This window comes from Mirounga angustirostris, unplaced genomic scaffold (genome assembly GCF_029215605.1).
Source record: "Mirounga angustirostris isolate CCGP_5_RB_7025 unplaced genomic scaffold, mMirAng1.0.hap1 SCAF_4, whole genome shotgun sequence".
NCBI lineage: Eukaryota > Metazoa > Chordata > Mammalia > Carnivora > Phocidae > Mirounga > Mirounga angustirostris.
The window spans coordinates 159,147,392-159,162,763 of record NW_026991712.1 but is presented as its reverse complement, the minus strand read 5'-3'; the positions used below and the strand labels follow the sequence as shown (position 1 = coordinate 159,162,763).

Below are 15,372 nucleotides of genomic sequence, written 5' to 3'. Positions count from 1 at the left end.
CCCAGGACACTGAGATCATGACCTGAGCTGAAATCAAGAGTCAGCTGCTTAACCAACTGAGCCACCCAGGCACCCCAAGAAAAGGACTTTTGTGGAGGAGTTCTGAGTAGTGAGGGCTGATGTTTATTTTTTTATTTTTGTTTTTTTTTTAAAGATTTATTTATTTATTTGGGAGAGAGAGAGAGAGAATACAAGCAGGGGGAGCTGCAGGCAGAGGGGAAGCAGGCTCCCCACTGAGCCAAGGAGCCTGATGCAGGACTCGATCCCAGGACCCTGGGATCATGACCTAAGCTGAAGGCAGATGCTTAACTGACTGAACCACCCAGGCGTCCCTGGACACTGATGTTTACTAGTCATTTTAAGTAGTTCTCTATTGTGTGTTTTGCTATAATCACCCTTCCTCTCCACCACATCCCTCCAAATAACCTTCAGTGAAAGTCTGCTGCACAAAACTGCACTGTTTGGGGAGGATTTAAGAGATGAAAGAAAGTATCCAGGCACCAGGTAAGCAATGTCCAAAGATGGCAGGAAATGTAATGAACAGAGGAACCCAGAATTCAGTGGGAGCAGTGAGAGGCGACCAGAATCCTCTGAAAACTTGGGGAGGATGTGCTGTCCCCCTTATCCTGGATTAGGAGGTTGGGTCCTCCATTTGGCTATTGAAGAAAAGAATAAGCTGGATGATTTTGGAGTAGCCACAACCCTCAGGTTACATAAGAATGATAAATATTTAACTCATAGAGACGTTTTGAGGATTATATTGGGATAATTCATATAAAGCGCTTAACACAGAGCCTGGCACATAGTAAGAACTCAGCAAATGTTAATTGCTGTTTTCCTTCACTTTCTTCCACTCCCTACACTCGCTTTCTGCCAGGCTCCATTCATTCTTTTCCAAGGACATGAAAGAGGCGTGCCCACTCCTCCCTCCACCCACCCCAAGCTCCGCCCCTCACTTCTGCCCGGATTGGTCCCTGAGAGGCGGAGCCGAGGAAAGAGCCCTGTGCGACGCGGTAGGGGCGGGGCGCATGCGCGGGCTGGGCTGGGTGGAGGTGGAGAGGAAGAGCTGCCGGAAGTAGGCGGCCGAGGTGGTGGCCGAGCAGGCGGCAGCTGCCAGGGAAACCGAGGCGCGGGACACACGGCCCGCAGACAGGCCGGCGAGGGGGTCGTCTCTGCGCGCCCCGTTTGCCAGAGCTGAAGGTCTCTAGTCCGGCAGCCTCCTTTGGACTCGAGCCTTTCCCTGAGCCCGCCAGGGGGCGCCGCACTGAGGGGCTGCAGAGTGGGGGGCGGGCGCGCCTGACGAGAGAAGGGGCGCCGGGCCTGGCCCGGGGGTGTGGGGAGGGCTTTCCCCCGCTCAGGAGGTGCCCCTGGGTGGGGGACCGGGAGTCCTCACCTCGCGACTGAGGCAGGGGTTTCTGGGGGCGGGGAGGGCGCGTCGCCCTCTGCCCCCGCCGGCACCCTGGCCATGACGGGCAAGTCGGTGAAGGACGTGGATCGGTACCAGGCGGTCCTGGCCAACCTGCTGCTGGAGGAGGATAACAAGTTCTGTGCGGACTGCCAGTCCAAAGGTAGCGCATCCCTCCCGGCGGGCGAGGGGTCCAGCCTCCGGCCGTGCCTGGGACGTGGCCTGTGTGGGGAGGGGGTTTCTGGAGCTTAGGCCGCCCGAATCCTGTTAAATGGTAAGGCGTGCTCCTCTGGCTGAGGAGGCTGCTGGGTGTTCTGCGGCGCCGCGATCTGTGTGGGGAGAGGCTGCGAGGGCGAATGTGAGTGCTTAGGGGGAGGGGGGCCGGTGGGGGTGGGAATGGTGTGTGCAGGTGAGAATGTCGGTATGTCAGGGCTCCGAATGAGTTCTGGGCCGGCTGTCGTTCCAGAGGCAGCCTGGAGCTCACCGCCTTCCACTTGCAAAGCTGAGTGATGAACTGCAGTGTGTGTGTGTGTGTGTGTATGTGTGTGTGGGGGGGCGAGTGTGAGAGCTTAGGGGGAGGGGGAGCCAGTGATGGTGGGGGTGGGGGTGGTGTGTGCAGGTGAGAATGTCCGTATGTCAGGGCTCCGAATGAGTTCTGGGCCGGCTGTCGTTCCAGAGGCAGCCTGGAGCTCACCACCTTCCACTTGCAAAGCTGAGGGATGAACTGCAGTGTGTGTGTGTGTGTGTGTGTGTGTGTGTGTGTGTGTAGGCGGGGACGGTGGGGGGGAAGAGGCTGAGAGAGGGGGAGGAAGAGAGGGAGGGAGACGAGGGAAGTGAGATGACGGTAGGAAAACCGCTTAAATAATTTTTTAAGGTGATTGTTGCTGCCCGCTATTTGCTTAGCAGCTCCTTGTGTCATTTTACAGTCTTGCTGAGATCTGACAGAGTGCATAGGTGGCTTTCTTCTTCCTGGATGTGTGAAGTGGGAACCTGCCTTATGCAGTGACACAGTGCGGATTTCTAGACAGCCTAGCCCTGGCGGTGGAGTGCTTTGGAGCCGGTGTGTGTGTGTGTGTGTGTGTGTGTGTGCGCGCGCGCGCGCGCGGGGGCTGAAACTAGCAGATTGTGGCTGTAGTGCAGGATCCGTTTAATCAGTGGAGAGAAGGAGGCAGGGGATGCATCAAATTTGTTGCTTCCGTGGTCATTACCCTCCCAAAGGTGAAATATGATCATTGTATATTGTTAGAGCCATTTAATCCTTGTGTGCTGTGCCCTCCAAGGTGCATGATTTGATCCAATTAAAGATCAGTACGATAGGAAAGCTTGGTTATAAGTGAAAGCTTGGTTATTAGCACTCAGAATTTATAGATACAAACTTCTGTAAATATTTTGTTTCCTTATTTTCTTTCTGAATTCTTTGGGATGTAATTGGAGAAGTTGGGAAAATTCTTTTCCCTTTGGGGAGAAGGGCATAGTTATGGGAGCTGTTGTTAATTTGCTTCTGTTCATAATGCAGTGGATTTACCACAGTCGTTTGGCATGTAGCATACTGGGTGCATAGTATACAACAAAGATTCAAATGTGTTTGTGTTTATCAATATTGAGAAAGGAAGTACATGCCTAATTGATGCCTTTAGGTAATTACCTTTTATTTTAGAAAAATAAGGTTATGTAAGGAGAACAGGGGAACGATACATTGATTTAAACATTTAGTAGTATATTTTAATGTCCTCTGCCAATAAATAAATGGCATGTACTTTTAGGAAAACATGTGCCCAGACTTCTTTCCTGCATTTTTGCCTTAGCAAGAATTTGATTTAAAAAGTATTTTAGAATCCATTTATGTTGAATAGGTTAATTTCTTATAGTTGACTCTTGTTAAATCTTGTCCTAGACTTTTTGGAAGATTCAGTTTAAAGTTTAGGAGTATTATTTCCTGGCTTTACTCAAATTCCCTTATGACCTCAATTGACAGATCTTGAGTCACAGTGAAGCAACCTACTAGAGTGAGCATTGCTACATTTGGGGAGTCAGATGCCATTTTGATGACTACCCCCAACATCCCATTTCTCCTACCACTCATACTTACTCATATTCCAATGAAATATAACATATGGAAGAGAGAGCTTGATTCATCACTTCTTCCCCCAAATTTTCCATTGCTTTTTATCAATAGCATTACTGGGGATCAGATAATGAAACAGTAGTTAATTCTTGATGAGAACTAGTAACTGCTGGGTTGTAAACTTTATTAACTACTGTTAATGGTAGAATCCTGGTTCCTGAAATGATTTCTTTTCACAAATTAGTTTTACATTTTGGCTTGGTGGCCTCAGTGAATTGGCCATTGTATTAAACATGAAATGACAAGGTGTCAGTCATCTTTCAATTCAGTTAAATAACATGTTGTTTAGGCCTCAGTTTATCCAGTTTGTGTATTATCTAACTCCTTCCACACTTTCAACCCTTCTCACTAATTTTCCTCCTCCTTTTCCCTAATTTTGGTTGTCATAATGATCATACAGACAACTACTGGATCATGGTAGGAAGAGACACTCATATCAGATTAAGTTACTTGTTAGCTCTGGTAAAAAATACATGTAGTGGGAAGAGGTATTTAAAAACTATTAGGTTTGGAAAATGAGATTTGGATCTGAGTTTATCCCTGTGTCTCATGTTGTTTCTTAGAAAATTGAGAGCTAATTGTACAGGACCTGGTGAGTGAGTGCTCATCTATTAATATTAAATCAGATGATGTAGCCCTGGACTGCAGACCTATGAGCAGTATTTTTCTGATGTTCTAAAATAACCCTTTGGCAATGGCTCTTCTTTTAAATACACTTGTTTAAGGATGTGATTATCTTTGGATGTGTAATGTGAACATCAGAGTAGAGAACAAGCATGTGTTTTCTTTACGTAGTACAAGTTTTGTTGATCCTGGGATTTTTAACTCTCTTGAGCATAAGACTCACTGGTTCCTGGGATCCCTAAGGCACTGAAGTGATTCCTGTGTGGCAGAGAAAGCTGCTTAGATATTGCCTTTTAAAAAATGCTTTGACTTACTTTTAGGCCCAAAGATACGGTTTTCTCATCACCCAAAGACATTGTGACCTTTAGGGTAAATTTTTGGACTGACTTAAGTAGTGATAGGACAAAGGACAAACATACTAAAAATTCCAGATATGTCAGTGGTAACTCTACATAGTTTAGGCTGGGTCCCATTTTTGGATAGACCCTTGTGAGGTTGTACTAGTCCAAGGCTTAATCTTTAGCTCTGCGGTTCCATGTTTTATCAGTGTGCCTGGAATAGCTGCTAATCACCCTCTTCAGACACTGGTTTAAACTAGGCACTATCTTATTTACCATGTAAGGATCTGTCTTTCTGATGACCTGGATACCTGTGTCCACTATTGGGATATTACTTTCTCAGTACCAAGGTTTGTAAAAATTTGAGAGCTTTTTAATGAACAAAGAATTAAAATATAAGAGATTTGATGGTCTTGTGGAATATTTACTTCATAGTTCAGACTGTGAAACACCACTTAGAATTCTGGAGTTTGACAGAAACTTTGTAATATTTTGTACTCTTCCCTTCTGCTACATGCCTCTGAAATGTTTTACCTTGAATTACCTAACTATTGCCTCTGTTCCAGTTTCCACTACATACTGTTAGATTTAAATATGCTTTTCGGAAAAGGTAGCACTTTCATGTGTTCAAAATATAAAAGGTTCAAAGGCGAGTATATACAATGAAAAGTTGTGTTCTTATTCCTGGTCCCTTAGCCACCATTTTCCCTTCCTAGAAGTAACCACTTTTGGTAATTTCTTATGGGACTTTTAAGAGATAATATATGCACAGGCAAGCAACTACATTTAAATATATTCTTTTGCAGTGCTTTTATGCAAGTAGTAGTGTATTGCTCACAGTCCGTGACACCTTGCATTTTTCAATCAGCAGTATAACGTGGAAAGCATGTAAGTGCTCTCTCCATGTACATTAAAGAGCTTCTTCATTCTTTGTTTTTTTTTTTTTTTAAGATTTTATTTATTAATTTGACAGAGAGAGAGAGAGAGAGAGCGAGAGCAGGAACACAAGCAGGGGGAATGGGAGAGGGAGAAACAGGCTTCCCGCAGAGCAGGGAGCCCGATGTGGGACTCGATCCCAGGACCCTGGGATCATGACCTGAGCCGAAGGCAGACGCTTAACGACTGAGCCACCCAGGCGCCCGCTTCTTCATTCTTTCAAGGGACTTTCTTTTTTTTTTTTTTAATTACGTTATGTTAATCACCATACATTACATCATTAGTTTTTGATGTAGTGTTCCATGATTCATTGTTTGCGTATAACACCCCGTGCTCCATGCAGTTCTAAGGCTATACCTAGGTTATCTTGATTAAGTTGAAAGAGATGCTTAAGTGATTTGGAAACATCTGCTCTTGATGAAGGCATCTTAGAAAGTGTCCTAGGCCCATCCATAGCTCAAATAAGCCCACCTTTCAGGTGGCACAGAAGCAAAGTAATGGAAGGGGCTGTTGACTTGATGTTGAAACATCCAGTTAAACTCTTTCACTCTGCTTATTTTAGCTTTGTGACCTTCAGTACTGCACTGAACTTTCTCAGTTTAATTTTCCTCATTTGAAAAATGAAAGTGCCTGGTAACTAAAGTGTTACACAAATGTAAGCATTACTTATTACCACCATGCTGGTCTTATTTATTCTATCTTGGTTTTATTTGTTTCACTTTCTGACTTTATTCCCTTAAGTACTCTGGTTACTGGAAGCCATGGTTAGAATGACTCACCCAGTAATTCCCTAGTCTTTAAGCCAAAACCATTTCCTATCTATGGGGGTTCTGGCACTTTTGCAAATGTACTTTATGGTACCCTTGAGGATGGTCTTTGGATGTTTCCTCACTCTTTAAACTTGTATGAAAGATTAGACCAGGGAATCTTTGTGTAGAAATTCTCTACAGTAGTCCTAAATTTTAACTTCAGTAAATTAATCTCTAGCTTTGCTTTATATTTGTTTTGTGTTGATAGATAGCTAAGTCATTGCTTGTTAACTAGCATTCCTTAGAACATGAACTTTCCTATCAATTTTTAATTATTTTACCTGTATCTGTGGCACCTTTTGAGAGGTTGAAAAAAATTCCATCAGATCAAGACAACAGAAGTTTTGTGTCCATCCCTAGTTGTTAAACACCCTTCTCCAGCCAAGATCAAATAACTTCTGGGTTTTTTATTTTTATTTTTATTTTTTTAAAAGACTTTATTTATTTATTTGACAGAGAGAGACACAGTGAGAGAGGGAACACAAGCAGGGGGAGTGGGAGAGGGAGAAGCAGGCTTCCCGCTGAGCAGGGAGCCTGATGCGGGGCTTGATCCCAGGATCCTGGGATCATGATCTGAGCCGAAGGCAGATGCTTAACGACTGAGCCACCCAGGCGCCCCTTTTCTGGGTTTTTACAGCTAATGCACCTTAACTCGAACAGTCATGGTTGGGTTGACACAGTTACACTGAAAGTAATTTATCAAAGTCCTCATTAGATTGTCTTTTAATATCAACTTGTTAAGCTTGTTCCCTGGGAGATACTTTCCTATTTGTTCTCCTTGTCCTTTAAATATCATTCTGTGGCAGTGGGATAGAGAGTAGAAAATGCCTTATCGTTTAGGGGGAACTCTGCAAGCCTGCAATCCCACACTATATGTATTCATTCTGAAAATATTTGTTAAGCACTTACTTGGTGTCAGACACCGTATCAGGATATGTGGTAGATTCAAAGGCCCTGTCTTTGGTCCGAAGGATCATACAGTTGAATGGGGAAGCAGATGTATAAACTGATAAATGATGCAGTGTAGTATTATCATGGCATTGTGTGCAGGGAGAAATGAAAGCTCTGGAGAAAGCAAACTAGTCTGCCTCAGGAAGTCATGGCTTCAAAGAGACAAGTAAGCTGTGTCTTGAGTGATAAGCGTGACTTTGCCAGGTGAATTTAGGGAACTTGGCCTTGGAAGCAGAGGAAACAGAATGTGCAAAGCCTGCAAGGTATTGAGTGTGTGGGTGGGTGGGAGGATTCTCTAGTATATTTTAACTACATGTTGGGGAGTGGCAAGGGATAAAGGTAGGCAGGGGCCAATAAGGTTAAAATTCTAGCCCTGTAGTTGATTTGCTTTATAGTATTGGGATTATGAATATGCTTTAGACTCTCTATTGTATAAGAAGCCCATACTATTGGAAGTCCACCTACTACTCAAATGAAATTATAAGTATTAGAGACATGAAATGTTTTCTAACTGATGAGTAGTAAGAACGGTCTCAGTATTGTGCCCACAAGACGAACATGGAAGTGTACGCAAGTACATTAAATTATCTTAGAAAAGTCTAGTGAAATGCCAGCGGTAGATATTATGTCACTTCTGGAGTTGACATTGATTTTTGAGGCTGAGCATGCTTAATACTCAAGTGGTCTAAGAGTGCTGAATATTTGATGTGTGCTCTTGTTTGCTCAGTGCTTAGGAGGTGTAAGCAGGTAGCTGCAGCCTGATCTCTCAGTATACTTTTTCAGCAAACCTATTGCTTTCCAATAAATCAGAAAACTACTTTCTGCATTTTTCATCTGATGTCATTATGATATGTAGGTGGCAGCTTTCTTGGGCACAGTTGTCTATATAACTGTTCACTACATGAGTCATTGTCTGTTTCTATTCTTCTGCCTGAAAATTCCATCTTGGAAATGACGTCATGCAATTAGTGACTGCTGCACTTTACTAATTATCCACATTGCAGCTGGCTCTGTATGTTATGTTGATGGACCCTACCTATGGCACAGACAAGGGACAAAATGACTTGTTAAATGGACTCAGACTCAACTCCTCCAAATGATATCCCTGTAGAAAAGATGCCAAGCAGGAATCTGCATAAAGCACACGTATGTTTTACATTCTAAGCGTACAGTGCCTAACTTCTGTTATTGTGTCTGCTTAAATCCTTATCACAGTTGTACTTCTCTTTGAGCAAGTGGACAGTTTAAGTAGATACTAATTTTGAAGAAGTTCTGTGTTGGCCCCTGGAATGTGACAGTTCAGCTTACCACACTGAAAAGGTAGGAACCAAATCTATGTAGAGTAGAACACCTTAAAGTTAATTTACTTTAACCAAATTCCTCTGTTGTTAAAGAAATATTCCGATATTGATAAATTTTTAAAAAATTATACTGTGCCACTGTTAACATGTCCGCTAGAATGTAAGCTCCATGAGGGCAGGGGTGGTTGTGCCTGTTTTATTCACTGTAGTATTTCCAGCACCTAGAGTAGTGCTTGGTATAGATGTAGCTCTTAGTAAATATTTGTTTGAATGAATGAATTGATCTTGTCATCTATAAATCTTTTGTTTCTTACTAGAAGAAATCTTTAACAGGTTATCTGAATATTTGTTTAATTCTTAAGAAACCTAAGTTTTAAAACATATTTTAAAGTTGGGGACCTAGCAGAGAAACAGACCCCACTGTAGATAGTACAAGCAGAGGGAATTTATTTTTTAAAGATTTTATTTATTTATTTGAAAGAGAGCAAGAGAGCAAGTGGGGAGTAGAGGGAGAAGCAGACTCCCCACTGAGCAGGGAGCCCAATGTGGGGCTCATCCCAGGACCTGGGATCATGACCTGAGCCGAAGGCAGATGCTTAACTGACTGAGCCACCCAGGCGTCCCAAACAGAGGGAATTTAATATACAGAATAGGTTACATGGATGATATAAGAGCCTAGAAGGTAAATGGGCTGGTGAGGCAACCCAGGATTAACAACACCTGGGAGCTAGTGTGCCCCTAAGGAAATTAGAAGGTGCTGGTGATACCAAAGGCCTGAAGTCTGAGCTATCTGGTGTGAGCTAGAAGCATGGAAAGAAAAGTCGTTTGGTGGCAGCTGGAACTGTGACCCTGTTAAGAGAGCATTACCCTGGCTTCCCTCCTCCTCCTACATCTTATCCTTATTGTTACCTCCCATTGATGGAACTTACCCAGAAATTGGTTGGCAAGGGAGCCTGGGAGATGTAGCTCCCACTGACAGAGTGGAGCAAGGGTAAGATCTAAGTGGAAACAGGCAGAGGCACAAAGCACTTAAAAAAAAAAATCTCCCAAGATGTAATTCTTTCTCCTTGGAGGTAATAGTTGAGTTATTTTGGACCAGAGATAAGAAGGGTTTTCAGGCAGATACAACCTCTTGTGCTTCTAAAGAATCTTAACTGTTGCTGAAACAATAATTAGTCCCAGGAAGTAACGTAACAACTCAGTCATTGCCTAAATAATTAGAATGTGTGTCTAGGAAAATTGGCTTCTGTTGAATCTTCCAGGGGCAGTTTATCAATTTGGTTATTCAGGAAATAAGTTTCCCATCCTATTGATTTTGGGATGCCTTGGGCATGACAGTGTGTGTGTGTGTGTGTGTGTGTGTACATATGTATGTACACACACACACACACATACATTGAGCTTGTCCCATCTACAACTGAAAGACTTGAGTCAACACATAAGATGTACAAAGAGAGTTTTGAGGATTGCAGCCTCGTGGTACAGATTAGACTTTCCTTGACAGTTAATGTTAAGGTAATTGCAATAGACCTAATTTTCCTTGTGCCACATCATTTTAACTAGTCTTATTGGTTTGTCTGGGGTTTTTCCCCCACGACTTTAGGTAGGTTAGCACTGGGGGAGGGAGGTAACACCACTGGATCAACTTTCTTCTGGACCTGAAAAGTATTTTTTGTTTTACAAGGGAGGTTGCTGCTGCCCCATTTCAAGGCCAAGCTTTCCAAGTTAGCGCTAGTAGTTTTCTTCTTGATTATAAAGTGTTTAATGAGCTATGTAATAGAAGTTTGGCACTTTCTAGAAGGGCTTTTTTTTGTCAATCAGGTCACCTGCCTTTGGGCCCCTGCTACATTAATGGACTTGGTGGAACTAGGCCAGCGAAGGTTTTCAGTAGAGTGTGAGTATGTTTCTTCTTAGGCTGTTATTTTCTACAGGGGCCACATGTAGAGGACTCTGAGTAAAGTTACCACCTATAAAAATTGCGTAGGTTTCATTGTTTTTCTCTTTCCTCCAAAAATTAATTTCCTTTTGGCAGGTATAATTCACAGATGTAATTAAAAAGTAATTTGGTTCTAAAAAGCGTATCAGACTGCTTCCCAGAGTACCAGTTCTTTTCAGCCAGTTCATTTCAATTTAAGAGGTACATCTATGCATTTTTGAAGCCTCATGTTTAATAATTACAACATTTTGCTACTGTATTTGACTCTTCCATTTTCCAAACTTTCTCCTTCCCTACCCCACTCTTCTGGCTCCTGTATTTCCCCACAGGCTTTGTGGATGCTGGTCCATTGATGGCTGAACTGCTGGTCCCTTCCCAGTGGAAAACCCCAGAGATGAGCCAAATCTGCCTTCAGCTGTGGCCATCCATCAGTGTAAGGTTGCCCTGGCGGTTGTCTTCAGTTTGTCCAACACTCCTCTGCCCCGCCCCCCTTCCCCATCCTCCCTCATGTGTGGCTGAAACTTGCCCTGGAATCCCACCTTTGTAACATATCACTGGGTAGTAATAAGATTTTAATATTGCTGCTACTTTTCATTTTCAAGTAATGTTAAGTAGTTCTCTGACCATTTTTGTTGACCATAGCCCTCTCCCCCGCTGCCCCAGTTTGCATATTTCCTATGGGTATTCTGGGTGCTTTTAAATGCATGTAGGATACAATTTATTTAGAAAGTTCTGGATTTCATAAGCCCAATTGGAGAATGTTGATTTTTTTTTTTTAATTTCAAGTCAGGACTTTCAAAAAGAAATTTCTTAATTTGAAACAATGAGAACTGGATCCCTCAGGCTCCATGTCCTTTCTCCTCACCCAAAAAATAAATGTGTAATGTTCTCATTTTATGATGTGTCAAAAGTAATAAGGCAAAGCAGGAGTAAGAGAGACCTCCACTCAGCTATAGTCGATAAGCCTGGCCTAGCATAGTGATTTGAGAAAATAGAGAACCTTTTCTTTTTCTTTTTTTTTTTTTCAAACAAGCATGCTGTCTTTCACAGCTAGTTTTGGGAAGACCATAAAATCCCCAAGCCTCTACTGCAGAGCTTACATCTTTAAATTCAGGTTTACTGATATTAATCCTACAATATTACTTCCTGAAGTGCACTGAAAGTACATTTTGTTGTTCAACTTCTTCCTCTTTCCTTGCCTTACTGGAAGTCCCCCAGTGTGTAGATTTAGAAATGAGTTCTCTGGTGTTTCAAGCCTTAAGTTAAACATTTTGTCTTAATATTGTTTAGATGGTTGCTTTTGTTCTTATGCCTCCAAAAAATAATCTTACAGAATTTTCTATGTGAGCGGGTAACATGCTGCAGTATAAAGCTCAGAAAGGAGAGGGTGCTGGTGTCTTCTTCTTGTTGATACTTTACCACTTGGGTTATAACTGACACAAGCCCTTCAGTGAGAAATAGGAAGGAAATTCCCTGTTCTTACCATGACACTTTTATTCAAAATAGCAATAAACAGCACAGTTAATGGAAACCAATATAAGTGTGACAGCTGATTTGAGAAAGAAAGAGTGGGAAAGATTCAGGCTCTTCTGCTATGTTGAAAGCATATTTGTTGAAAGAAAGCTGTTTGGAACCCGGAACCCTGTCTCTCTGAAGGTAGGCCTGAGGAGTTTGGTTAGAGGAGCTATTTTAGATGGAGGAGAATTGTGAGAAAAACTCTTTCCTGAAGTGTGAGTGCTGTGTTAACATCCCAGCTTGTAGGTGAGAGAAGGGAAGAATCCTTAAAGCAGCATTGGAAGGAAGATTCCAAAGCAGCTCCTCTGAGCATTCTGACTTTGTTCTGAGCCTCATTTCTGAACAGGAGTCTGACACAAGTGACTCAAATCAAAGATCCATACTGTGGGCAGAGTAAAAATAGGGCTCAGTTTCATTAGACTTCTTAATGCATTGAAGGAAGAAAAAAGATTCATTACCATAGACCAGTTATTTTTTGTCTTGTGGGATATTGGGGAGTGGGGAGGCATGAGCATCCTTACGCTTATTAGCTAAACATCATTAAATGCTATTTATTTATTTTATTAAAGATTTTATTTATTTATTTGACAGAGAGAGACACAGCGAGAGAGGGAACACAAGCAGGGGGAGTGGGGGAGGGAGAAGCAGGCTTACTGCCGAGCAGGTAGCCCGATGCGGAACTCGATCCCAGGACCCTGGGATCATGACCTGAGCCGAAGGCAGACGCTTAACGACTGAGCCACCCAGGTGCCCCTAAATGCTATTTTTTAAAAAAGCACTTTGGGGCATCTGGGTGGTTCAGTAGTTTGGACAGCCGACTCTTGATTTTGGCTCAAGTCATGATCTTGGGTCGTGGGCTCAAGCACCCCCCACCCCACCCCATTCTGTCACCCCTTTAGGTTCCATGCTCAGCACAGAGTCTTTTTGTCCCTATCCTCCCCAACCCCACTCCCGAGCACTCTGTCTCATAAATCAATCAATCAATCAATAAAATCTTTTTAAAAAAGCGAACACTTTATTTTTTTTCTGCTTTTGAAAATTACTCATTTGTGAAAAAAATCTTTGTGAAGTATGAGAAAATATAATGATGGAGAAGATACTTCACAAAATCCCTATCATCCATTTTTTTTACTTGCGCTTATTCCATAATAATTTTATGTCATTATTGTTTTGCTTAACATTTATCATAAGCATTTTTCATGACATTAAAAACATTTAAATACCTTTATTATATTCCATCATTTGAATATGTCATTACTTATTTAACTCTTGCCCAATTGTTGGACATTAGAATTTTTAGTTTTTCAATATTATAAATAATGGTACAATGTAAATTTTTGTATTGCTGTTAGACTAATGGATTATGTGTTCAGAGGTGAGTGGTCACGTGGGCCCTCTAATTTTAAAAAGTTGTCAGGAAGTCCTCTGGGCTGAGCCCATGCAGAGACAACCTTGCTATGGGGTTGTCATTCTGAACTGCTTCACTGTAGTGGACATCTGTTGAGGCAAAGAGTGGAGAGCTATGGAGAATCCTGGCTTGACCATAAGGAACAGATTTATGGAACATGATCACAGAAAGATGGGCCAACATATATTCTTATCTCATGCATAGTCTTCCACATTATATGGTTGATATATGGAAATATTGTTGTGTATTGATCAGCATCTTAATGTTGTTCATACAGTCCTCCTTCACTTAACCAGTCCACTGGGAAGATGGATTAGAGGTCCTACATTGGTAGAAAGGGGTTAATACTACCGTGTTTTTGTTTGATTTGGGGGTTTTTTAGTTTTTTTTTTTTTTTTTTTTTTTTAAGATTTATTTATTTGAGAGAGAGCAGGGGAAGAGGGAGGACAGTCTTAAGCAGACTCTGCCCTGAGCACAGAGCCCGACGTGGGGCTCAATCTCAAGACCCTGAGATCATGACCTGAGCCAAAACCAAGAGTCGGGCGTTTAACCGACTGAGCCACCCCGCCACCCCTGGTTCTTTTTTTAATAAGAGCTTTCCTTGGACTATAAATTCCATCAAGACAGGGACTGTGTCCCATGTATATCTGTATGCCTAATGGGCAGCATCTGACACATAGTGTCTATGCCTCCATCGTGAACACTGTTATTCTTTTAATGTGTGTTCAGATCATATTCTTTTTTTGTCTTCTGAAAGTTATTCTCATGCTGTTAACTCAGATATTTGAAGATCTGTGACATTCCAGGAAGCCAAGCAGGTGAATTTCATGGTTGTTTTGTTGTAGTTTCTTTGTGCCCTTTCTTTTTTTGTGCTTTTGGCATCCGTGCCACATTGAAAGCTGGAGCCAGTCACGAAGCTAGTACTCTGCCCTCTCAGTAGGAGGTTGTGGTGTGGCACATCATCTTGCATCTTGGGAGAAATGTAGCATGGGGTGTGAAACAGGAGGCTGAAAAAGCACTCCTTTAGCCTTTTTGTGGGATGGGAGTAAATATTTAGACACTGTTCTCAGGTGCTGCAGAAATTAATAATAACCTTGCAGCAGTTTTAGAAGCTCTTCTTGTACCCACTGGAACAGGTCTGTTTAATTTGAAGAACCTTACTTTAGCTCTTTTGAAGCTGTGATTTTTTTTCCTAGAGACCTACCCTGGATTCTTCTACACACTGTTCTTTTTGCAGGACCTTTCTATCCGTACCGCTAATATTTGCCCCACCCCCTTGCACCACACTGACCTGAATCTCATTATACCCAATTCTGAAATACCTAGTTTTTAAACATGGTAGTGTTTTCTTTTTGAAAGAGCCAAATCTTCACCCTTTGTTCTCCTCCCTTAAGCCAGAGCTGTTTTGATGACTAACATGCAACCGTCTGTACTTTGATCCCAGAATTAATTTCTAGTCTTCTGTTTGTTTGGAAATGAAAGTTCTCTAGCTTGTTTGGATACGGTTGTGATTCAGTTAAACTGGCACTGATTTTCCGTCTGTTTGCCATTGGTTGGGGCTCCTCTGATGTGTTAGGAAAGCTGCTGCACACCGTTGGGGAGAGAACGTCATGTGTTCGTGGTCTTGCACAAGGGTTTGTTTGTGGACTCAGGTTTTGTGTAAAAAGCCTCCTTCTGGCAGAAAGGCATGAGCCTCCCTTCAAATAATTGAAAGGCATATTCTGCCTGGCCACTTGTTCTTGAGCTCTAGTATATTCTCCACTTCTGGGCTTCCTTTGAGGAGGAAGAATATGGGTAAGAAGGGGTGTGAATAAGCCTTCATACACAATCTCAGATGTTGGGCTTCCCAGCAGCAGAGAGTGAATTGTTTGTTATAATAGAAAAGACCACCTAAAGAGCAGGATATCAATTTAGCGACCATTATTGAGCATCCATGTATAACACATATTTGGGGGTGTATAAAGATGATTCTAATTCCAGCCTAGCTGGTAATTTCTTCTATGAACTTGGTTAAATGACTTGGC

The 15,372-nt window shown here is 42.3% G+C and overlaps 1 protein-coding gene across 4 annotated transcripts in view; it reads left to right on the top strand.

Moving 5' to 3' along the window:
* The first annotated feature begins 1,050 nt into the window (after positions 1–1,050).
* Positions 1,051–15,372, top strand: part of SMAP2 (small ArfGAP2) — a 66,908-nt gene continuing 52,586 nt past the window's right edge. Inside the window, exons 1-3 of one of the 4 annotated variants that reach the window (XM_064589373.1) lie at positions 1,052–1,568; positions 8,404–8,508; positions 10,311–10,858. Coding sequence is in view for 2 of the 4 variants with exons in the window: in XM_054512950.2 (XP_054368925.1) it covers positions 1,466–1,568 (103 nt within the window). In the remaining 2 variants the exon portion in view is untranslated. Of the gene's footprint in view, positions 1,569–8,403; positions 8,509–9,922; positions 10,859–15,372 lie in introns of those variants that run through there. The other 3 variants (XM_054512950.2, XM_045897976.3, XM_045897978.3) reach the window with 3 other exon arrangements.